The sequence below is a fragment of the Mytilus californianus genome, unplaced genomic scaffold, assembly GCF_021869535.1.
Source record: "Mytilus californianus isolate M0D057914Y unplaced genomic scaffold, xbMytCali1.0.p SCAF_10, whole genome shotgun sequence".
Taxonomy (NCBI): domain Eukaryota; kingdom Metazoa; phylum Mollusca; class Bivalvia; order Mytilida; family Mytilidae; genus Mytilus; species Mytilus californianus.
In genome coordinates, this window is record NW_026262582.1 from 43,663,126 (window position 1) to 43,689,950 (window position 26,825).

A 26,825-nucleotide genomic window follows, 5' to 3' on the forward strand; every position below is an offset into this window, starting at 1 on the left:
GCTTACATGAAGAAGAAGAAAATAAAACTTAACATGTAATTTTTAATTTCACATATAGTTAATATGGTTTGTTCTAATATATGTTAATATATTAACTTTCGAAAAACGATTTGTCCTGTTTGGTTTACGCAATTTATTTGACACGATTGGAGGTTGTTCATACAACTACTTATTTTAGCGAAATCTCACTCGTAACAGGTAGTAATAAATAGTAATACTAATTCTAAGTAATCTACTGATGAGAAAGTAACACCAGGACTCATCTGCTGGTAAGTATTGCCAGGACACGAATATACCGAAGATTTGAAGAATATCATTTAAAAAAAAAGTACTATTGGTCACCGAACGCATTCCATTCAGGTAACATTTAGTAAGTACTGACACCGATTTATAGAAAGTTGTTTCCGCAAAAACGAGTAACTTGACTATTTTCAGTTGAATGAAATTTTAAATGTCTCTGTTTCGTTCAGCATTAGACATAATAGACTATTTAAATAATCAGTCGGAAACATGTTTTTAAAAGTAACAAACTGCTGGATTTCATCTCAGTTATAACATGCTACATACTATGTGTTATTATATATATGACTGAGAAAACGGAAAAGAGAAGACATGACTCTTCAGCTGTATTTAAATTGACGTCCAGTAAAGATACAGCTCGAAACTATGAGACCATAGTGCACCACAGAGACTCGTATCATAGATGTTTTGGGCCGGAAATATATACCAGTCGACCGATATATGCGCTCTACATTGTTTTATAGCACATAAACATATTATAAACACAAGTAGAATGCGTACCAGAACGCATACCGGTCGACTGACATATATTTCGACATATATTGTGATTGCACAAGACAGGCATCAGGGAATACCAAAGGTTCTAAATTTAGTAATTTTAAAGGAATTTGCGTTTGAATAGCATGAAGGAGACATCAAGTTTAACAAGGCCGTATTTCATAATTTTGTTTTTACACCGAATGTAAAAATAAATAAGAAGGGATTACAAAAAGTGATATGATAAAATGTTATTATAGTATAAGTTCGCCGGTACGTAAAAACAATTTGCATCATCCTCCCATAAATAGAATACTTAGTAATCCTTAATAACACTTTCTCTTATTTTCATGTTATTTTCATATTTCCCGATCGGTGTGACAAAAATAACATGAATAATTCTCATCTCTAGAGAAATTTTTTTTTAGATATCGTCTAAAAATCATTAGAGAAACAGGTTCCATCACCTTATCTCGTGTATTTCGATATTTCTCTACTCTCAACAGTTAAATCATATATATTTAAAAAGACTTTAAGTTCGGCAAGCCTCGCATTTTTAATTTTAAAATTAAACTGTCTTAAGTGGAGAAATATCGTGACATACTTGATGCAGTGCTGGTATCTATATAACTACGCTACAAAGATCATTTTCGTATTAAAGTTCCATTAGTTGTTAATATGGAAGAATCATTTTTCACTAGTTTTTCAGTAATTTGGTTACACAGTGTACACATGTGTACAATTTTTTAATGATTTATTGGCTGTACCCGAGTATGTGTAGACCTACTATATAGTAAAGTAAAATTTCATGAAAAATAAGTTGTTCAGTAATTTGGTCCATGTAAAAAAAACATGATATGGAAAATATCTCTACTCCATAGATAACACCGATTTGACTTTTCGTGGCTTGACGGAGAACATTTATAAATGTACCAGTCAATTCATTAGAAATGGCAACCACGAAATTTATAAGATCTATATAAGATGTGAAATTGTATGACGAGATTGTACACATGATTGAATAAGTAATTTAAACCTAAAATGTTGAAACGTCGTAAATAGATTTTTGGGAGACTTAAAATAAACTACAAGGAAGTAGAGACCCACTTCTTTGACACCCATTGTTAGTAGTTATAACATAATATTTCCTGTGGGAAATTACGCAGATTAGAAACAAATTATTTACATTGCCAAAGATTCATAACTAAATTGAAGCTAAAATTCATTTGAAATAATATTATGAAAACGTGAGGAGTAATTAGACCTCTGTTCAGTAAGTATATAGTTATTATCATTATTATCATTATTATTAAATCTCTATTATAAATATAAGGCAACCTTCGTCAAGTGTTACTATAGGTCGTTTATTTCTCTATACTTCTTAAATAACAAGGTCCAATTTGTTAGCCGGCATGACGTAAAAACGACGAACCAAAGAATTCAACTTTATATATTACTACTATAGGACAATGGTATTGTTTAAAAATTACATCATTCAAGGCCCTTTTGTTTTCCACATAATTAATATTACCAATAATTAACAAGTTCCGTGTCAAATCCGATACCGACACCAATAGTATATATGTCACCTGTATTTTCCGGTTGTACTTGCACAGGGATAATGTTACCGTCTGTAAATGCCTCCTCTATCAGGAAAACCTGGAATTCTTCCTGTTGTTGTTTTATATCTATGTTACACTATAGTACACTATTTAAAAGTCTGTTTTCTTCCACCTCAGTACCACTATTAATTTTGGTTAATTAGTTAAACATTTAAATTTAGTTTGTAGTAAGTTTATTGTAGTAAGAAAACCCGGCAGGACGGGTTTAAACAGAAATATTTTGAAAGCATGGAGAGAAAACTGTGCACCTTACAATCAGCATGACTTTATCAGATGACAATACGAATACTAAAAATCCAGGCTAAAAATAAGGCATAGGTACTTTAATTCAGTGACGGACCCGCAATGTCGCGGGTGTATTCTGGTAGATCAGAGTGATGAATAGGTACGACCAATCATCGAAATGTGCAATTGGTCGTGCGATTTGCACTATTGGTGTTTGTCGTCGCCTCAAAAACTAAAACGGCAAGTATCAGTGTTTAACGTTGAACATATTTTTAATGCTTATTGGTCTCTAAAATATTTGTTTTAAAAACTTCTATGTTTAAAAATTAGAAGATGTGGTATGATTGTCTCCACCAGAGACCAAATGACATAGATGTTAACAATTATAGGTCACCCTACGGCCTTCAACATGAGCAAAACCGATCTGCATATTAAGCTATAAAAGGCCCCGAAATGACAAATGTAAAACAATTTAAAAAAAAACGAACCGCCTTATTTATGTACAAAACAATGAACGAAAAACAAATATGATATACAGCAAAAAAACGACAACAACTGAATTACAGGCTTCTGACTTGGGACAGCCACACACAGAATGTGGCGGGGTAAAACTATTTTGTTGGCGCCAAAACCCTACCACTATATAACCAAAGACAGTTGTGTAACAGTACAACATAAGAATACACTGTAAAGATCAGTTGAAAAGGGCTTAACTCATCATATCGATACAAAGCAGAAAAACAGCTAACAAAAAAAAAAACACAGACCGGATCTGGCAGGGTATTTAGTATACATCCCCACAACAAAAAAGACACTAAGTACAGTTCTGAGAGTACTCGCAGTTACGGACAGCTAGTTCAAACTCAATAACAACTAATAAAAAAATCATGCATCTAAGACTAAAATGTCACTCAGTGCTCATCCAACATCCAACGGATTTAGTGTAAAGACGTCATTAATAGTAAAAGAAAACATGACCTTGTGCAATTCAAAGATACAGGTATCGATATGTGCATTTGTATATATTGTTGAGTTTGATTTTAATTTACTGATAACAAAATCAATATTTATACCAATAACAATTAATATTCAAAGATCTACAGTGTTGAATTGGTAACCTTTTAGAAGGACCGATCAGTTTACCTGGATCTCATGTAAGTTTCCGGGCTCGGTAAAAACATCGCCGTAAAAATAGGATTTGCTTTTCCGTTTGGAATAAGTTTTCTACAGGTACAGCCAAACTTCCAAACCAAATCTTTGTATCTATGGAAGCATTTAGTTAAGTTTTATTTTTAATCCATGACTGAATAATTGAACAGTAATTGAAATCCAAAACGCCACTACAGACACGGGCACAGCGAACGAGTTGCGATACATAAACAAGGTGCCAAAGGAACATCAACGTCCAAAAAAGGAAAATTGCAGTAGGGAACAAAAAATCGTCCCTTTTGTCGTAAATTTTAGTGTAGAGCTTCCCGTGTAATCTGAAATATCTAAATCTAGGAAAAGACAGTTATTATCGTTTATGTTTGATTTATTTAAATAAGTTCTTTTTGTGTAAATTTTGGCAGTATATTTAGAAAATTCTTGAATATTTAACGAAAAAATATCATCAAAATAATAGTAAGTGTTGTTGAATTTATCAATTATCAATTGATGTTTTATCTGAGAAAATTAATAACTATGTCAAATCAAAAATGAATGATGATGCTAAATTTTCATATTATACTGTCACAAATGATGAGGTTCTACAAGCTCTAAAAAATCTAGACATAACTAAATCAACCGGAACTGATGGAGTTGGGTCAAGAATTTTAAAATTATCAAGATCGATGGTAGCAAGCCCCCTTGCTCACAATAAACCTTAGTTTATGTACATGAATATTTCCTCATATATTAAAATTTGCTAAAGTTGCTCCCATATTTAAAGGAGGGGATAAAACAGATCCAAACAATTATCGACCCATTTCAATTTTACCCACTGTGTCCAAGTTATTTGAAAAAAACTGTCTTTAAACAACTATATTTATTCTTAACCACACACACATTATTAATACAACTCCAAGTTATTTGAAAAAAAACTGTCTTTAAACAACTATATTTATTCTTAACCACACACAAATTATTAATACAACAGCAGTCTGGATTTAGAGAAAAACATTCTTGTCATACAGCACTCATTGAAATAATTGATATATGGTTACAGGAATTGGACAATGGAAATTTTACCGCTATTCTTTTTTTTAGATTTTAAGAAGGCATTTGATACAGTAAATCACAATATACTTTTATCAAAACTACAATTATACAAATGTGATGACCACTCTGTAGAATGGTTTTCATCATACCTCTCTCAGAGAATGCAAAAAGTTAAGTTAGGAACCACTGAATCAGAATCTGTAACTTTTGGAGTTCCTGGACCTTTATTGGTCCTTACTTATATCAATGATTTCCATTAACCTTAGAATATACTGAATCTGATCTAAATGCTGATGATACACTTTGCATTTGTCATCTGAATCTATTGTAAATTTAAATATATGTTTGAATTAAGACTTAGACAATGTTATTAAATGGTGTAAAGAAAATGATATGATGATAAATAGCAAGAAATCAAAATGTATGCTTGTTGGATCAGACAGAAAACTGGAAAGCTGCAATGAATGTTTATGTGTTTTATCACAAGATAATATCACTTTAGATAATGTTGAAGTTAAAAAACTTCTTGGAATTCATATTGATAAAAATCTATCATGGTCAAATCAAATTGATAAAATATGCTAAACTATTTCAACCAGAATATACCTGTTAAAAAAGTTGAAACGTTATTTACCGTCAAAGGGTCTTATTCTTTTTTACAATAGCTATATATTACCTATTATTGACTACTATTGTACAGTATGGGGTCTTACCACAAACTGTAATCTGGAGAGGATAGTTACATAAGCTCCAAAAACGTGCTGCAAGATTAGTTTTATCTGTTTCTTTTGATTTGCCATCAACATTAATGTTTAAAAAGCTTGCATGGATGACTATAATTACGAGGATACAATATTTGCAAGCTGTGTTAATGTTTAAATGTATGAATGGTCTAGCACCTGATTATCTATCTATTAAATTTTCTGCTTGTACTGATCTTTATAATTATTGTCTCAGGTCGACAACATCAAGACTTCTTCATGTACCAAGACCTAATTCTGAATTTTTAAAAAGAACATTTAAATATTCTGGTCTAATTACCTGGAATAATTTACCAAATAATATTAAAGAAATAAATAATTTAGATACATTTAAGATCAAATGTTCAAACTATTTTCTAACTGTACAGAATGAAGATGCCAGATTCTAATGTATGCATATGTACTTATATTTAAGCTGCTATATATAACTGTATTATGTATTTTATTTTGTTTGTATTTTTGTCTTTTCTATTTGTATTAATAGTTTTTGAAGGCCTCATGGAAGATTAACATGGCATTGCTAAATGTGTTACCTTCGTTAAATAAAGAATTTAATTTATTTATTTATTATAATTAAATGCAATTTAGACGGGCCTTTTCTGAGTTTGGTCATAAACTGTGTTTCATAACAGCACAAGAACAAGTCTGCTATTAAAGAGTCACAATAGGAATACCTACAACCTGTCGATACACTTTATTGCTGTATCGGTCATAAATGTTATCAAGGAGAAAATTAACAGCTTCAGTCATCTCATCTTTTGATTACCTCCTATATATTATAAAATCTGATCACCGCAAACGGAGGTAAAGATGTTATTTTTTTTTTGCGCAGACGGAAGTATGCACAATTGTTTTCTCCGCTCAAAATGTAATAAATACACTGACTTGGTATGAATGATAAGAACCTTACAAACATTATGTATATTTGTACAGTTGGGTGCAGACCAAGCATAACATAAAGTAAACGCACGTTAACGCCGCGTGCACATATTTCATTTGTTAACTCCAATTTTCGCGTTTACTAGTAAACGCACGTCTACTAAAATTACGTTAACGCGTTTTAAAAAAAAAAATATTTCTCATGTCTTCTCGAGTAGAGTTTACGCGCGTTTACTCTGTGTCCGTTTAATCAGTAGTTAACGGGCGTTTACTGCAGAATTTACATCTTTACTTTATATTTTTTATACCATGCTTTTATATTTCTAATTTATTTTTCTTCATGAAGATATAAGTTTTTCCACAGTTTTTTGTTTGTAACGTGATGGTGTAGTAAATCGACCATTCCCGCCAAAAAAATTATGACGGTAGCTTATATTTTGACTATATCGTCTTGGGAAGATATTTTTCTGTAATTTTCGTAAGCACTATTCAATAGTTAACTTTATTTGGGTTCCGTCTTGCTATTTGGCAGTAGGTAATAATCCTTCTTTAAAGAAATGTAAACAGAAATGTTAATGTGAACCGAGAAGATCTCATGATCTGAATTGGTCAGCAGCTTTTCATGTGCTGCATATATATATATATTTATCATGGAATTTTATGTGTAGCTGTGTACACATGTCTTACATGTCATGATCTTTCTTATTGATATCAAGTAAGACAGGTAGCTGTATAATGAATTTTGCAAAGATTTCATAAAAGAATATAGTTTCATTAAATGATCACGTGATATTCGTTTGGTAAACATACGCACGTGTCGGCACCTCCCAAATCAGGTGCAATCTAACTTATTGTATGCTATTTGATGAGAATGCGAAAGTTGACAATATCTTAATCACTTCAGACAGATAGCAATGCTTTATCTGGCCCACCAAAAACTAATCAGACGACATTTTTTTTTAGGAAAATCTGTTATCGGTTAGATTTGAAAAATAACTGTTATTCCCCAAATCCGGTTTTGATGTATATTCTGTATCCAGTATTTATCACATGCTTAATTTGTTAAAACAAACTCAAAGTCTTAATGTTTTCAAATATTTTGTGGTTTTTCTCCATAATAAATTGTGAATTTGTAAGGAAATAATCAAAATATATCAGATGTTAATGCAGTAGTGGGGACAAGAAAACCACATCTAAACGTTTTAATATAATAGGCTATTTCCCAAATTATGTTTTTCACTGGAAATGATCGTCAATTATGCACGCCGTTATGACGTCATTTACCAGATAGAAGGCGCGCCTGTATTCCTGCAGTATTCAAATTTCAAGCATTTTCAGGATCGTCATTCTGCAGGGGAGTCTAGAAATAATTTATGTTCCGAAGGTACGTAATCTCAATTCCCCTTCAATGTACGTCTGAAGGGAGATTACGATCTGATTAGATTTTAATATCCCGACTATTGTATGCAGTGTGTCATCAAACCTTTTTATCCATTCGCTCAATATGTTTTCGAAGTGACGATGCCTAAATTTTGGTCACTCGGTGATGGAAGTCACATGACAGATATAACTAACTACCGTATCATGGAACTGGCGTATTGATTTTGGCTGAAAAATATATGATCACACATTTTTAATATACCGGAAATTTGGACTGATGAGTTGCCAATATTTGTCTACCAAACAACAATTTTGGTCAGACGATCTGGTATATTTTGGAGGCTCATCCTAGATCTAAATTGTAGGCTATTTATCGTTGTGTCATATGATTTTGTATGACATTCATTTGTATATTCATATCATCCATATTTCGTAGGTTTCGATTGTGCACACATACCTTTATTGTGACTTGTCTTCCAGTTTCTTTATAACTTTATAAAGTCGTTTTTTCAGAAGTAAACTACAAATTTTATCAAACTGACTTACATAGATATAAGAAGATGAGGTATGAGTGCCAATGAGACAACTCTCCATCCAAGTCACAATTTGTAAAAGTAAACCATTATAGGTCAACGTACGGCCTTCAACACGGAGCCTTGGCTCACACCGAACAGCAAGCTATCAAGGGCCCCAAAAATGACTAGTGTAAAACCATTCAGACAGGAAAACCAACAGTGTAATCTTTAAAAAAAATAGAAACACGTATGAACCACACCAACAAACGACTTAGGACAGGTGCAAACAAATGCAGCGGGTTTAAACGTTTAAATAGGTTCCAACCTTCACCCTAACCTGAAAAAATAGTGTAACATCACAACATAGAAAGACACACTATAAAATATCAATTGAAATGGCTTAACTCAATCAAAAGACATATTAACAAAAACAAGTGAACATACACTGAACGAATAAATTTGATCTATGACACAATGTAAATACAAAGTTAATAAAAGAAGTGGGGGTTAGACGTAAAACAATACAAGAAAGACAACCATAACCTTGGACAAAATGCCGCCAATAAAAATAACGTACACAGGTAAATAAAAATAATTTTGTTGTAAGGTATACATGGAGTACGGAAATATTTTTTTTGTTCATAGTACGAGAACAGAAGTGAAAATTTATCGTCATATCAAACACTTATCAAAGGTGGTATATATCAAAAATAGTGAGACGAGATATAACATAAAATAAGTAAACATTAAATAACAAAAATGCATTACAAATTGTATCAACAGGTCAAATTAACACGATTGGATAGTTAGGAGTTAACCTTTTAATAAATATGTATTATGTTTTATATAGATTAGTAATCTCTATATAGAAAATGAACGTGGATGTGTATTTATACATCCCAAAAAAACGTTTGAAAAGAATACAAATTTAGTTATGTTTTAATTTGCTGATGACAAAATCGATATTTTTGCCAATGTAAACTATATTAACAGATCTAATTACAACATTGGTAAGATAAACTTTACTAATAAGTTTGTTTAAAGGTTCGATGAGTTTACACGGTTCACATAGTGATTTCCGCGCTTTTAGTACAATATTACCGTAAAATCTAGGATGTGAAATACCGTTTTAAGGTACAGCCAAATTTACTAATCCAATCTTTGTATCCATGAAAGAATTTAGTAAAAGTACCGTTTTCAATAAGTTTTCTACAGGTACAGCCAAATTTACTAATCAAATCTTTGTATCTATGAAAGAATTTAGTAAAAGTTTTATGTAATTTATGGTAACGAAATCCCTGACTTAATAATTTACCAGAGATGCATTGATTACGTTCGTTAAAACCTATGACATCACTACACACAGAGGCATAACGAACGAGTTGGGATATATAAACACCGTATGATGGAGCCAAAGGGACATCGCCATATAAAAAAGGAAAATTAAAAATAGGGAATCTTTGTTTAATTTAAATGTAAAAAATATGTGTCGCTAGATCTGTTATTGAAAAATTCTGAATGGATTCTTGGATGTACTTATTACAAACCAGAGAGTTGAAATTCAAATGGTTCTTGCATGAAATTGGTGTCTGGAACACATTCATTGAATAAATAATTGAAAAGCATTTGTTATACATGTAGCCTGAAAAAATAAAAATGTCTTCTTAAGATTTTATAGTTAGACCCAAATTTAAAAACTGAATCTTCAAATTAAAAAATAATATCTTTTGTAGAAGCCAAGTGCCAGAAGACAACAATATAGACAATGTTACAATCAGCACATATATGTAACATCAATCAAAAGCTATTAGTTATTTTAATGACAAGTAAATCTAGGCACATCAAAGCATTTTACAGAACGTGCTTTTAAAATTCCAGTTCATACATGAATGAATACTCAAGGGTGGAAAAAATATGTTTCTGCCACACACACACACACACCACCTCCTTTTTTCACTTTTTTTTTTTTGAAATTTGAAAATAAATATACATATACTTTTTGACTTTAGACTATAGGACACCGTAGCCCCCCTTCTCTACCCCCGGTAGCAGATCCAGGACAGGGGGTACGCACCCCTTGGATTGCCAAAAAATATCCCATGTTTCTCACGATTTCTATGATTAAGATTTTAAGCATAACATCGTCCAAAAAAGTTTCTATTACATTCTCTGAAATAACACCCCACCCTCCCAACCCTTTCCTCAAAAATCATAGATCCGCCCTTGCAGTCAGGGTCTTCATCATTAGAAATGAGGAAGGAAAACTGACAAAATGAAAATCGAGTGGTTTAGAGTCTATCAAATTGTGTGGTATATTTGATTTATGTATACAATAAAAATAATACTATTATTATACCTTTATTACTAAAAGAATATTCAATGACTGGTCAAAGTTAGAGAAGTGACAAATATTTTAATGCATGCTGGGAATGTTAATTTTATCTTAAACACTAATATCCAAGAGAGCATATTTGCCTTACAATTCTAAAGTGATATACATGAAGGCCGTACTTTGACTTATAATTGTTAACTTTTTATACATTGTGACTTGGATGGAGAGTTGTCTCAATGGCACTCATACCACATCTTCTTATTTATATTCACAATAGCCACATGTATATATGTATATCGAGACTGCATTGTTGAATGAATATTTGATATGATCAATTTGAGATCATAGAAATCTAGTGTTGTTACCTCCCTTACAAATGCATAATAAATTAGTGTCATGGGGATATGGTGTGTATCGTCGTACTAATGTGTATACTGATTGATTGTTGGTTGCTAAACGTTCAGTGGCAAATATCTCATGCATATTCAGGACGACCAATCTGTATAAAGAGGATTTATGTTTTTTACCATTCAAATGTGGAATGCTACAAAAATGTACTAGTGACATATTGACTCTAAAGATGTAGAATTTACAGTTTACAGGTAACAGGTATATCATTTTGTAAAAGAGAGGCGAAAGATATCAAAGGGATAATCACTTATAAGCCTAAGTCGAAACGAACAGACGACTTTACTTTCCTTATTGTTACGTAACTCTCCTTTTTTTGAACGGTGATGTTCCTTTGTCACGGTGATGTTTTTTTACCGAGCACGGAAATTTAGATACGATCCGGGTAAACTTATCAATCTTTTAAACAAACTTATTCTAAAAAATTACCGAATCAACTCTGTAATTAGATCTTTGAATATTTCATTAGTAATTTAAAAACCAAACTAAATATTATAACTATACACATATGCACACTCACGGTACTACAATCTGTCTATAAGTATATTTTGACATTGTACAAGGTCGTGTTTTTCTCCTACTGTTCATGACGTCTTTACACTAAATCCATTGGATGTTGGATGTGTACTGATTGATATTTTAGTCTTAGATACATGATTTATTTATAAGTTGTTTTTGGCTTTGAACTAGCTGCCAGTAACTGCAAGTACTCTCAGATCTGTACTTTGTGTCTTTTGTTTTGTGATGGATGTATAAATACCCTTCCACGTCCAGTCTGTGTTTTTGTTAGAAGTTTTTCTACTTTGTATCGATCTCACGAGTTAATCCCGTTTCAACTGGTTTTTATAGTTAGGAGCATGTAAGTCAGTGGTTGTCGTTGGTTCATGTCTGTCATATTTGTTTTTTTTTTGTAAATTGTTTTGTTATTAACTAGGCCGTTAGTTTTTATAAAACTGATTTGTTGCATATTTTTCATGTCGGGGACAGTTCTAGCCGACTATAGGGTACGGGTTTTCTCATTGTTGAATGCCGTACTGTTGCCTATAACTGCTTACGTCCACTTAATTTGAACTTTGGTTGATACGACATCTCATTATTTTTATATTTATAACCTTCATTTTCATATTTTTCTCTGAAGTACATGATGTTATCATTCACAAATCAGTCTGACAACTTTTAAAATAAAGTCCATAAATTTGGTAAAGATCAAATCATTTTAGGTAGGCGGTACAGGTAGCCTTTTCTTCGATTCCTCTGCCAATATCGTAGCTTGGATATGTATGATGGCTCGTTTCGAAGCTTAGATATTTTCACATATGTGGTCAAATATTCAGAGTAAGAAGTGAGATCCATGTTTCCGTAATTAAGCACACCCCGAAAAGCCTTTTGTGATGCGGCTTCTCAAAATAAAAAAATCCCTTTCTTCACAATAAAGTTCTTTGAAAAATTTAGTTCTTTGCATATATTTTATAACTCCATAGTTAATACATCTTTATACTATGGTCCTCTGCCCTCTATATTTCATGTATATGTTTAGGAGTTTAGTGTGACGTCCATTTTCACTGAACTAGTACACATTTTTGTTTAGGTTCCAGCTGAAGCCCGCCTCATGATTTACGATAGCGCAAAGCGTGTGATAAAACTCTTTAAAGAGTGGAATAATAACAAGTGGTAGATTGTGGAAGCAATTTCATTTAAATTAAAAAAAACAACATGTCTCTGAGGTGAAAGAATTTTAACGAGATAGTTATCTTTTCACTTAGATTGAATTACTATATTTACCCAATTGATAAATTCTGACAAATTAAAGATTTGATATGCAATACAAATTTGAGTATGTTTGCCACATTTCATTCTATACAACTTCTGTAAAGTTGGTTCTTGGCAATGCACAACATTGTGTCTTCCTTAACTATTGATCTCGTTGCTGTATGGAATCTTCTATGCAATGCAGCCATCGATATTAGAGTAATGGTATGATTGACAAAGCAGGTTACGAACAGTGTGTTTAATAAATAATGGTTATTTGTAAGGTTATTCTTGTCTTAAAACGCACATATGGGTGTCATGATTGATCAAAAGAAAAACCAACCGTAGGGTGGTCTTTCTTATGGCAATTCTGACACCATAGGTGTGTTATATGACAGGAAAAAACTTCAAATATGCATAATCTGACTTATATATCGTCAAAAAATTATATTTTCAGCTCAGATTTGCAGAAAATTGTATCCCATTTTACCGATTGTTACTTAACATAACAGTGAGATATTCTTTTCTTATCGTTTAGGTATAGCCACGCTCAACGGGTCAATTATAAGATGAAATAGAGAAATGAATTGTTAATGTGTATGACAAATACAATTCACTTGGTAAGTAATTTATTATATTATACTTTATAAAGGTGGGTGCTATGTTTTTTATTTAGTTTCATTACATTTTTACAACGAAAAATCAGATTTATTCTTTAAACAATTTTCAAAGAATTATTTATAATATTTGTTTTTTACTCTAATTTTTTTGGCAATAAAAAGTTGAGAATCGGCATATAATATGATAGCCCTTCCCCCTCCCAAATTACGCGGCTGTTCACATATATAAAATGAGAATATATGGAAAGGTGATAGTGTGAAAGATAAGGTATAAATAAATGTAAAAAATCCCGAACTAACACGAAGACAGCATAACATCGTAATGTATATGTTACACGAAAAACGGACGTCCAAAGGTCTTTGTACGATTAATCCAATACGGTTGTGTACTTCGGTTTTTTAATAATCCTACACATAAATATGATAAAATTTGGTTTCTTTAAAAAGTGTTATGACAAACTATGCATATTATTGAATTTATCTCAAATAATGTCTCTTTACTGTAGCGATAAATTAACAAAATTTCAGATTATTTGTTTCAAAAATTAAAATCACGATAGAAAGAGCTAAAGCTGTTGTCAAAATGCCTTTTAAAATTGCATATCTACACAGAATTATTAAATTGATAATAATAGTCAATGAGGTTAAGATAAAGAAAAGCAATTTACAAATTGGGGTCAATTTCTCCCCAGAATTTCACTCTTTTGTCTCAGGACTTAGGTTATCAGCGTCTTCGACTATAGACCTTAATAAATTTCTTACTTGTACTTTATAACGTAACCTGCTTTTTCTTCAAAAGCAGAGCATATGTTGTTTCTTTCGAAATGCATTTTTATTCATCAGAAGAAAGATGTGTTGCTTTCAGTCTTTCACTACGAGTTAAAAACATGATATATAAAAACGATGCTGGCCGGTAATTTCATTGTCCAGCACATTCGGTGATTTTAACGAAATGCATGGCTTTATACTTGCGAAGATGATCCATTTTTTATTTCCTCTAATCGTTTATTTGCAAAAGTTACGTAACTTATTTGGAATAGATACTTGGATGCCATGACCTAGCCAATAATTATGTATATTCATTCATATGAACAGCAGATATCGCATCTTGTATAACAAGATTATATTGTGTTCAAGTGTATGTGTATGTTAGAAGCTTTAATCTTTATTGTTCACAAACTAGTGGCCCATTGAATATGCAAATTTGTCAGGTGGGGACTAATCTCTGTTATAATATAACAGAATAATACACAGCTACCAAATTGAACATACATAAATGTAAAATACAAAAATACATCAGATATTTGCACCGCTTCGTTTAAGCAAAAAAGGAAACCTTCTCTCGTTCGGTATAATGCAGAGCATAATTCATATACATATAAATCAAAATTTTTTCGTCCTTATATACCTGAATAGAAGGTTCCAGATGAAACAAAATGTGAAAAATTAATAAGAGAAAAAACAAGTTTCTACTTTATATTACAATAATAACACGAATAAACAACAAACAAATATGGCAGACAGCAACTTAGAAATACATCTGGGTCACAAATTTCAGACTTTGAAAAACAAACACAGACTGTGTGAAACAAGTTTTGTTCTATAATTAAAATAGTTAGAGTTTGCAATTCACTTGTACACTATATGTTTACTATAAAAGGCAGATTTTCTTTTTTTGTGTAGTTGAATTTATTTTTTAATTTTAGTTTTATGCCATTTGAGATTCCTTGACTGGTAAACACAAATTTTAGTCTTCAATTTTTAATCTTGAAGTTGAAAACCCAGATTTAGATTGAATCAACAAAAATACAAGGAAATTTTTCCTCATACGTTGCAAATTTATGTGCAGTTATATCATTTTTGGGAAATGGCCATCGTTTCCTTTAGAGCTATCAAGCTCTTGAGTGAACTTTTAACTTTTTGTTCAAACTATGACAAAACTTGTTGATTTAGTGACAATGAAATCAAAATAATATATGAAAGAAGATCGGTTCTGTAAAAGGCGGACACTTCCAAGTACTTAGCCTTAATCAACGACGTCACAATTCTACGAACCGTTTGATCAAATAAATACATATGGCTTAACATGATTTTTTTATTGGAATCAAAATAACAAATACACGAACAATCAAATGTATATGTATATGCTATTCTTATAGATGGATACATAAATGCATGCATACCTTATGTAAGTTAAACCCAATTTGATTTTCAAATTATTGTAGGGAAAATGTAATTCAGAGGAATATGAACTATACAGCAACGTAAATCGTCTACATTCAGCCACAAAACAAAAATGTCCAGACAGACAATGATACAAGCAGTACATTAGAGCTGTACAAATGTTTTTTTTAAATTCCGCGAAACTTCATGAATGTTTTTGCGCATAAACGTTATGGCAAGACAAGACGTTATACAAATGAAAATTTCATTACTTCTACGATTCATGTTTCGATAATATCTCATTCAAACGACGTCTGTTGGTGAAGGTGTTGTTTTATTTTCCATTATATTGTATTTATCGAACATTTATGGATTCCAACAGTTCAATATGATAGGATTCTCCAGACATGCTAATTGTGGATTTGACGGTATATTTAGCCAATGAACAATTAATTTCACATACAGATTGAAATCGAATGCATATGTATTATTATCTTCAAGATATTTTTTGTTGCAGATGTTGTAAGTAAGACATTCGTATGAACAAAGATAGACATATGGATGGGTACCATATGTAAATGGGGTGCAAACTATGTATTAAACTACCAGTATGTTATATGGGGGAAACATAATTCATTGGAAAATGATTAATTTTTGCGAGAATTATACAGCTACTGAAATAATATAACGATACCCCACACTTTGTAGATTCTTACCCGAAGTGAGGAAACAAATGTCTTCAAGTAGTAAAAGGCGTAAATACAACGAAGTAAACACGAAAGACGAAACACCTCTACATTTAGCAGCCAAAAATAAAAACGTGGACGGACAAGAATACATTAAGAACTTATTGTCAAAGGGCTTAGACCCGAACGCCCGTAATAAGTGGGGTCAGACGCCACTTCACTATGCTGCCATTGCTGGTTGTTTACAAAATATTGAGACGTTGACTAAGACTTCTGGTATTGATGTCAATAACAGAGATATAAATGGATACAATGCTCTTCAGAGTATGGTTGCTGCAAATGGTGGTGAAAGTAACAATTCAATTAACTATTTGCATGCAATGGATAATTATGTTGAGATGCTTTTGTCTTCCGATAACCCAGACGATATTGAAATGCCAGAAACATTAAATGCTGATCTTAGAAAGTCTTTGCAAGCACTCGTCAACGCCGGAAGTGACGTGAACAATCAAACTACATTTGGACACGGTATCCTACATCTCATTGCTACGAGGGAGGACAACACGCCATTATTGAAGTTTTTTATTTCGAATTTTCCAGACATAAATTTAAACTTACTTAACAAAAAGAATGAAAACTTTTTGCATGTGTATGTTTCTAATGCACTTTTAGAAGAGATTATCGATTTGCTTGAATGGATTGAAATGCATGATAATTTAAACTCTTGTTTGAGGGCGTTGTTATCCAGTACAGATGTTATGGGAAGAACGCCGTGGAATTTAATGATTGTCGGTGATGGTTTCTACTATACATCAGCTGCTGATCTTCGCAAAATCTTTAGCTTTGGTGTGTCTCCTGAAGGCAATGATAACTTGGGAAACACAATTTTGCATCGGATTTGTGGTGTTTCACATGGAGATGCGTACGTAGATGTACTAGAACATCTGCTCAAAATTGGTGCTAATATAAATGCACAAAACATATATGGAGAACCAGTTTTATCGCTGACGTTAAGTGAACAAATTTTAGAGACTTTCTTAAAGTTCAATGCAGATTGCAGCATTACAGATAAATGGGGTCGAAGTTCGTTGGTTTCTATAATGAAATATCGACCACTTCCAGATTTACTCAGAACATTTATTGTAAAAGGGACAATAAATGTAAACAATAGAGACATATACGGATCTACGGCTCTGCATTTTGCAGCGTATCATAATTATGTAGAACAAATAGAGATATTGTTAAAATATGGTGCAGATATAAATGCTTGCGATAACATCCAGGAAAGACCTCTGGACACAGCGAAGAGACACAGAAGTTTTCGTTGCATTGCTCTATTGAAAATGGCAGACATAACATTTATAGGACACACCATGTCATTTACTCAACTAACATTGGTAGGAAATAAGACATTCGAAGAGATTCTTCAAGAACTACCGGAGACGATAATATCGTCGTGTATCCAATCATCACAAGATATTCAGAAAATACTGCATTTACCGTTGAATTTAAAAGACTTTCTGAACTATCTTCTTGAGTCGTATTATACAAGAAGTCCAAGCTGCTGCCCTGAAGTAGAATCTGTTACATGCGATGTTAATAATCTTGTCACGTCGCTTTGCACGCAAATTCGTAAATACGATTCTCGATTTGAAATGTCAGTTTTACTATCTGGAAGTATGGCTGAAGGAACAAAAATTGGCCGTCCAGATGAATTTGATTTTATTTTATGTCTTGATAAGTTAAATGATATCACTGACATTGTGATGACAGAAGACCTTATAAAGACAGGTTTCGCTTCTCTAAAATTTAAAAATACTCAAGATTTTGACGAATACTTGCAGTTTACTGATGCTGACGGTTTTTTCTTGCCAAAATTGTATTTGCAGTTATTCTACCATTATTTGCAGAGAGCACTGAATGAACCTCATTTGTGGAAAGAAGGGAATTTCTATTTTAATGTTGAAAATAGATTTGGGAAAGTTTTCGGCAAACCAGTGTTTACTTTTGATGTATATTGGTTGGGTTCTATTTACAAACAATTAAGAATCAGCATAGACCTTGTTCCTGCAGTTTACAAAAGAGGATGGTGGCCACCAAATATTGATGTTGATAACATACCTCTCATCAATACTGACATCAAATCAGCTGGATGTTTTCTAACTCTGCAAACCAAGACACAACATTTCGCTCCGAACGACTGGGACTGTATAAGCCGAACATGTAACAACGAAGATAACGCAGAACTAACTGAAAAAAAGATGTTGCGGATTTCCGCTGCTCCTGCAGAGATATGCCTCATGAAGTCATTGCCAAATGAATTTCGAAAAGCTTATATCCTTGCAAAAGTATTAAAAACCATATGTCCTGAAATTGATATTGAAACAAAACAATACAATTTGGAGGAAGAAGACAGCGAATATGCAGAACCGCGTAGGACAAACCCATCTAAACTGATTAAAAGCTACATGTTAAAAAATAGTGCATTTTATGTTCTAGAGGGACTTAAAATAAAGCACCGTTCAGAAGATGGATTTGATGTATTTGATATTTCTGCGAAGATGTACAGTTTTCTTCTTCAATTTGTCGGTGGTCAGCAAATGCGCATGCGTCCATATTTTCTGTCACGTGACATCAATGTTTTCGAAAATTCAAAGAAACTATCCTTTAACAAAGCATTCATTCTTCATTTGCAACGGGAATTTAGCATGAAGCTTGTACTGGGTATAATGAATGAACAATTTTCAAGGGAATGTTTGACTGCAAAAATGTAAAATTTAAGCAATTAAAATCATGCGTATTGTTTATCATGTTTTTTCATTGGTTTTTGTTTCTATTTTCTGTAGTTTTTGCTTCATTAAACTTTTGGCTGTCTCTTTTGATAAAGCCGAAATTTTTTGGCGTTCACACTCGCGCAGATTTAATGGGGTCATACTTTAAAGTGAGAACTTTTGCGAGGGGATCATTTGTGCTTATTTTGCGAAGATGAAACATATACCGTTGCGAAAAGTTTAGACAAGACAACATCGAAAAAAATATGCTTTTAGGTTTTGCCTTTGAAATCGATAATTCTTCTCTCCGTGATATAAAATACTTAACAGTTTTTGTAGCAATAAATACACCACGAAACTGCGAGTAGAACTTTGCATCTGCATAAAGATGATTAGACACATCCCGTAATTTATAATCTAAATGTAACAATATTTTTGAACCAATACACTCTTAAAAAGATTTTGTATAAAAGGCCTCAGCTGTCATATATTATAGACTTACAAAACGTTATGTCAAAGGTTTAAATTTAAAGTTAAGACTTCGTAACGATGAGTCGAGTAATCAAATTTCTAACTTTAAATTATCATATACTGAGTTCAATTCATATTGTGTTGACTTCCAATTGCTTGAGTTTAAGTTGTGAAAAAATTATGATAAACGGAGGTTTTCTGAAGATATGCTTATTACGTTTTACCTTTTTCATGATGTTAAGTTGACATTACAGATGCTAACTTGTAATTTAAAAATGCGTAGTCATCAACTTCGAATACTACGGTAACAAATAAAATGAAGAGCTTAAACTGTACGATGTGGACTTGTTAGAAATAAATGTTATGGTTAAGTAAGCACGAGGATATATCAGTATAATGTAACGCTAAGCCTTTCATACAAAAGGTCGACTTAAAGCGACAGGTGTATAGTTGAAAGTTCATACTGTAAAAATAAGACAGCACGATTTCATATCACAATAATAACAAGGTTGGCGAGTTAGACAATGCGTTGCCTTTTACGACATGATGTGAAGTTGAAAGTGCATGATGTTAAGCTATGACAGCACGAGGTTAAATCACCATAATAAAAATGAAGGGGAGTCATACAATGCGTTGACTAAAAACGGCAGGATGTACAGTTGAAATTGTCGGATATGAAGCTAGGATTGCACTATTTTATATTAACATCATGTCACTATAGGCTTATTTTACGTTACGTTGATTTGAAACTACACGATGCAAGATTGAAAGTTGATTATGTAGATATAAGGCAGCAAATTTTTTAGTATGATACGACTGATTATAAATTTTTATATCGTTATATTCAGATTAAATGAGAAAAGTGAAAACATTAAAATGCAGAGTTGAATTTCAGAAAAAAATGCATTATAAACAGTTCGATGTTCAGTTTAGAAACGACACTTTAACGTTGATATTTAACAATTCGAGGATAAAATAACAATATGAGGACTTGGAGTAGTTTGGTCCTTACTAGGAACAGTTACACGTAGAATCCAATGAAAATAATCACAGGATCAGACTCGTTTGTGCTGAATGGGTGCATTGCTGTGTTGATTTCGAAAATAATGCTTAGTTTTGATCGTATTATGATAAATTGAAAGGGCACAATGAGGCGACAACATTAGACTACTATGTGAATTGAGACCACAATTCTATGAAATAAAGTGAAAGGCAATATTTCATGAATTTGATTCATTCATGTGTTCAAAATCCGAAAGTTGACAAATGCTTACGAAAATTTGTTTTTCTAGTTGTATATATTGTATTTTAGAAACTGTGTATATCGGATGTTTCATTTTAAACAACCTATGTTATTTTACATCTGAAGCAATCAAAAATTGACCCCTTCAGACAAAGAGTAGACATACAGTTGCACAAGTTGAATAAACCTTTATGTTCTTACACAGCTTTGAGTCAGTACCTTCAGGTCAGACGTCCAAAAGGGTTGTTTGGAAAATCTTTAGCTTTGGTGTGTCTCCTGAAGGTAATGATAACTTGGGAAACACAATGTTGCATCGGATCTGTGGTGTTTCACATGGAGATGCGTACGTAGATGTACTAGAACATCTGCTCAAAATTGGTGCTAATATAATGCACAAAACATATATTGAAGAACCAGTTTTATCGCTGACGTTAAGTGAACAAATTTTACAGACTTTCTTAAAGTTCAATGCAGATTGCAGCATTACAGATAAATGGGGTCGAAGTTCGTTGGTTTCTATAATGAAATATCGACCACTTCCAGATTTACTCAGAACATTTATTGTAAAAGGGACAATAAATGTAAACAATAGAGACATATACGGATCTACGGCTCTGCATTTTGCAGCGTATCATAATTATGAAGAACAAATAGAGATATTGTTAAAATATGGTGCAGATATAAATGCTTGCGATAACATCCAGGAAAGACCTCTGGACACAGCGAAGAGACACAGAAGTTTTCGTTGCATTGCCCTATTGAAAATGGCAGACATAACATTTATAGGACACACCATGTCATTTACTCATCTAACATTGGTAGGAAATAAGACATTCGAAGAGATTCTTCAAGAACTACCGGAGACGATAATATCGTTGTGTATCCAATCATCACAAGATATTCAGAAAATACTGCATTTACCGTTGAATTTAAAAGACTTTCTGAACTATCTTCTTGAGTCGTATTATACAAGAAGTCCAAGCTGCTGCCCTGAAGTAGAATCTGTTACATGCGATGTTAATAATCTTGTCACGTCGCTTTGCACGCAAATTCGTAAATACGATTCTCGATTTGAAATGTCAGTTTTACCATCTGGAAGTATGGCTGAAGGAACAAAAAATTGGCCGTCCAGATGAATTTGATTTTATTTTATGTCTTGATAAGTTAAATGATATCACTGACATTGTAATGACAGAAGACTTTATAAAGACAGGTTTCGCTTCTCTAAAATTTAAAAATACTCAAGATTTTGACGAATACTTGCAGTTTACTGATGCTGACGGTTTTTTCTTGCCAAAATTGTATTTGCAGTTATTCTTCCATTATTTGCAGAGAGCACTGAATGAACCTCATTTGTGGAAAGAAGGGAATTTCTATTTTAATGTTGAAAATAGATTTGGGAAAGTTTTCGGCAAACCAGTGTTTACTTTTGATGTATATCAATGTATATTGGTTGGGTTCTATTTACAAACAATTAAGAATTAGCATAGACCTTGTTCCTGCAGTTTACAAAAGAGGATGGTGGCCACCAAATATTGATGTTGATAACATACCTCTCATCAATACTGACATCAAATCAGCTGGATGTTTTCTAACTCTGCAAACCAAGACACAACATTTCGCTCCGAACGACTGGGACTGTATAAGCCGAACATGTAACAACGAAGATAACGCAGAACTAACTGAAAAAAAGATGTTGCGGATTTCTGCTGCTCCTGCAGAGATATGCCTCATGACGTCATTGCCAAATAAATTTCGAAAAGCTTATATCCTTGCAAAAGTATTAAAAAACATATGTCCTGAAATTGATATTGAAACAAAACAATACAATTTGGAGGAAGAAGACAGCGAATATGCAGAACCGCGTAGGACAAACCCATCTAAACTGATTAAAAGCTACATGTTAAAAAATAGTGCATTTTATGTTCTAGAGGGACTTAAAATAAAGCACCAATCAGAAGATGAATTTGATGTATTTGATATTTCTGCGAAGATGTACAGTTTTCTTCTTCAATTTGTCGGTGGTCAGCAAATGCGCATGCGTCCATATTTTCTGTCACGTGACATCAATGTTTTCGAAAATTCAAAGAAACTATCCTTTAACAAAGCATTCATTCTTCATTTGCAACGGGAATTTAGCATGAAGCTTGTACTGGGTATAATGAATGAACAATTTTCAAGGGAATGTTTGACTGCAAAAATGTAAAATTTAAGCAATTAAAATCATGCGTATTCTTTATTATGTTTTTTCATTGGTTTTTGTTTCTATTTTCTGTAGTTTTTGCTTCATTAAACTTTTGGCTGTCTCTTTTGATAAAGCCGAAATGTTTTGGCGTTCACACTCGCGCAGATTTAATGGGGTCATACTTTAAAGTGAGAACTTTTGCGAGGGGATCATTTGAGCTTATTTTGCGAAGAAGAAACATATACCGTTGCGTAAAGTTTAGACAAGACAACATCGAAAAATATATGCTTTAAGGTTTTGCCTTTGAAATCTATAATTTTTCTCTCCGTGATATGAAATACTTAACAGTTTTTGTAGCAATAAATACACCACGAAACTGCGAGTAGAACTTTGCATCTGCATAAAGATGATTAGACACATCCCGTAATTAATAATCTAAATGTAACAATATGTTTGAACCAATACACTCTTAAAAAGATTTTGTATAAAAGGCCTCAGCTGTCATATATTATAGACTTACAAAACGTTATGTCAAAGGTTTAAATTTAAAGTTAAGACTTCGTAACGATGAATCGAGTAATCAAATTTCTAACTTTAAATTATCATATACTGAGTTCAATTCATAATGTGTTGACTTCCAATTGCTTGAGTTTAAGTTGTGAAAACATTTTGATAAGCGACGGTTTTCTGAAGAAATGCTTATTACGTTTTACCTTTTTCATGATGTTAAGTTGACATTACAGGTGCTAACTACGGTAACAAATAAAATGAAGAGCTTAAACTGTACGATGTGAACTTGTTAGAAATAAATGTTATGGTTAAGTAAGCACGAGGATATATCAGTATAATGTAACGCTAAGCCTATCATACAAAAGGTCGACTTAAAGCGACAGGTGTATAGTTGAAAGTTCATACTGTAAAACTAAGACAGCACGATTTCATATCACAATAATAACACGGTTGGCGAGTTAGACAATGCGTTGCCTTTCGCGGCATGATGTGCAGTTGAAAGTGCATGATGTTAAGCTATGACAGCAAGAGGTTAAATCACCATAATAAAAGAGAAGGGGAGTCATACAATGCGTTGACTTAAAACGGCAGGATGTACAGTTGAAATTGTCGGATATGAAGCTAGGATTGCACTATTTTATATTAACATCATGTCACTATAGGCTTATTTTACGTTACGTTGATTTGAAACTACACGATGCAAGGTTGGAAGTTGATTATGTAGACATACGGCAGCAAATTTCTTAGTATGATACGACTGATTATAAATTTTTATATCGTTATATTCAGATTAAATGAGAAAAGTGAAAACTTTAAAATGCAGAGTTGAATTTCAGAAAAAAAAATGCACTTTAAACTGTTTGATGTTCAGTTAAAACACGATACTTTTATGTTGATATTTAATAATACGAGGATCAAATTACAATGCGAGGACTTGAAGTAGTTTTATCCTTACTAAAGTCAGTTACACGTAAAATCCAATTAAAATAATTACAGAATCAGCCTCGTTTGTGCTGAATTGGAGCAGTGTTGATTTCAAGAATAATGCTTAGTTTTGATCTTATTATGATAAATTGAAAGAGCATAATTAGGCGACAACACTAGAATATTGTGTGAATTGAGACCACAAATCTATGAAGTAAAGTGAAAGGCAATATTTCTTGAATTTGTTTCATTCATGTGATCAAAATCCGAAAGTTGATAATTACTAATGTAATTATCAAAAAGTCTAAAGAAGATAATAAGAAGATTTTTAGTAAAAAAAAACCTCTACATTTCTAGTTATGCTCGTGGTTAGATCTCAAATGACAAGGATTGCCAAAATCTCACATTCTCTTGAGATATTCCCCCAGCAACTGTTCGGAAAACTGATTTTCTGTTCGACTTGGAAAGTAATGTTATTCATAAGAAGCGTTCGTAAGGGTAAGTCTTTTATTGGTATTAATATTGATTTTGTTATCAGTAAATTAAAATCCAAATAAATATTTTTTTTATATACATATGCATATTCATGGCTCTACAATCTAACGATAACTGTATCTTGGCATTGCACAAGGTAATGTTTTTCTCTGATTGTTAATGACGTATTCATCCTTTGGATGCTGGATGAGTACTGATTGATATTTTAGTCTTAGATGCATGATTTTTTTTATGAGTTGTTATTGGCTTTGAACTAGCTGTCAGTAACTGCAAGTACTCTCCTATCTGTACTTAGTGTCTTTTTGTTGAGGGGATGTATATGTACCCTGCCACGTCCACTCTGTGCTTTTGTTACTTGTTTTTGTGCTTTATGTCGATCTGATGAGTTAAGCCCTTTTCAACTGATTTTTATAGTTTGTTCATATGTTGAACTATAACATCACTGTCCCAGGTTAGGGGTGGGTTGGGCGCCCGCTAACATGTTTAACACCGCCACATTCTGTATGTGCCTGTCCCAAGTCAGGAGCCTGTAATTCAGTGGTTGTTGTTTGTTGCTGTATATCATATTTGTTTTTCATTCATGATTTTGTACATAAATCAGGCCGTTAAATATCTGGTTTGAATTGTTTTACATTTGTCATTTCGGGGCCTTTTATAGCTGACTATGCGGTATGGGTTTTACCAATTGTTGAAGGCCGTACGGTGACCTATAGTTGTTAATTTCTGTGTCATTTGGTCTCTTGGGGAGAGTTGTCTAATTAGCAATCATACCACAATTTCTTATTTTTATATATAAAATTTCACATCATCAATCCTATAAGATTATTATTCACAACATCGAATTATCAAAAATTATAACCACAAGTTGCCCTACAAGTCGCCATGAATTGTCTCCCATTGTCAAATAATCAACATAAATTATAAATCGGCATATCGGAAGGATTTATTGTCGTGTACTAGAAAATCTGACGGTTGTTCCTTATGCCTTGGTATCAACGCCACTCAGATATAACTTTTTTTCCCAAGAAAATAGTAATATGGCCTAAAAAAAAAGATCGAAAAAACTGATTGAAACTACAAAATTCTTCTTATGTTATGCATTTCCATAATTTTATGAATTACGAAATCCCATAATATAGTAAGAAAATTATTCGATTAACTAATGTTAATCATAGTAATGTGGTAAATTTGGATATTTCATAATATTATGCAATTTCCTATTTGCCTCGACTGTTGTACTAACATGAGCAACACGACGGGTACCACATGTGGAGCAGGATCTGCTTACCCCTTCCGGAGCACCTTATATCACCCCCAGTTTTTGGCGGGGTTCGTGTTGCTCAGTCTTTAGTTTTCTATGTTGTGTTTTTCGTACTGTTCTTTGTTTGCCGTTTTCTTATATTTTTGACTTGTGAGTTTGAATTTCCCTTTGGTATCCTTCGCCTCTCTTTTAAAATTGCTATATTTCCTAATTTATCCTCCAATATGTAATACGCATTTAATTTATTGATATAATAATCTCAGACAGTATATGTAAGGCAAGACTCCAACACTAGAAAAGTAAGTCAAAAAGAAAATTGTTTTTTGTTTTTAAATAAAAGGTGCAACATAATGTCAATATATGTAAACATGCGTTTTCGTATGAAATTTTCACAGAAACCACATTTGATGACTTAAAATTTTAAACAACTTTGTATAAAAAAACCGTTCCATCTTGATTGCATATGAGTAGTGTTCTTTTCTCTTTGTCATAGTACACATCACGTGGATTAACCAGTCCGTCCGATTCTGTCAGTAAAGTCCTACTGCTTTTCCCATCATTTTGTATAATTGTCAGGTTATTTGAACCAAAACCTACAACGTAAACGTTATTGTGATTGTCTACTGCTAAACCGCGAGGTCTACGAACA

General features: G+C 32.6%; 4 protein-coding genes across 6 annotated transcripts in view; 3 read left to right on the forward strand and 1 right to left on the reverse strand.

Moving 5' to 3' along the window:
• LOC127718192 (uncharacterized) overlaps positions 1–26,825 on the forward strand; it is a 147,374-nt gene that overhangs the window by 40,740 nt on the left and 79,809 nt on the right. The window lies entirely within an intron of this gene.
• Positions 1–26,825, forward strand: part of LOC127718189 (uncharacterized) — a 170,431-nt gene that overhangs the window by 35,869 nt on the left and 107,737 nt on the right. The gene's annotated exons all lie outside the window — the stretch shown is intronic.
• The window catches only part of LOC127718196 (uncharacterized), a 182,901-nt gene that overhangs the window by 24,439 nt on the left and 131,637 nt on the right, over positions 1–26,825 (reverse strand). The window lies entirely within an intron of this gene.
• On the forward strand, positions 1,858–19,121 carry LOC127718190 (uncharacterized). The gene is made up of 3 exons (XM_052224159.1): positions 1,858–2,050; positions 13,386–13,467; positions 15,693–19,121. Exon 3 carries the CDS (start codon positions 16,364–16,366, stop codon positions 19,088–19,090), a length of 2,727 nt encoding a protein of 908 aa, XP_052080119.1. The 5' UTR covers positions 1,858–2,050; positions 13,386–13,467; positions 15,693–16,363; the 3' UTR covers positions 19,091–19,121.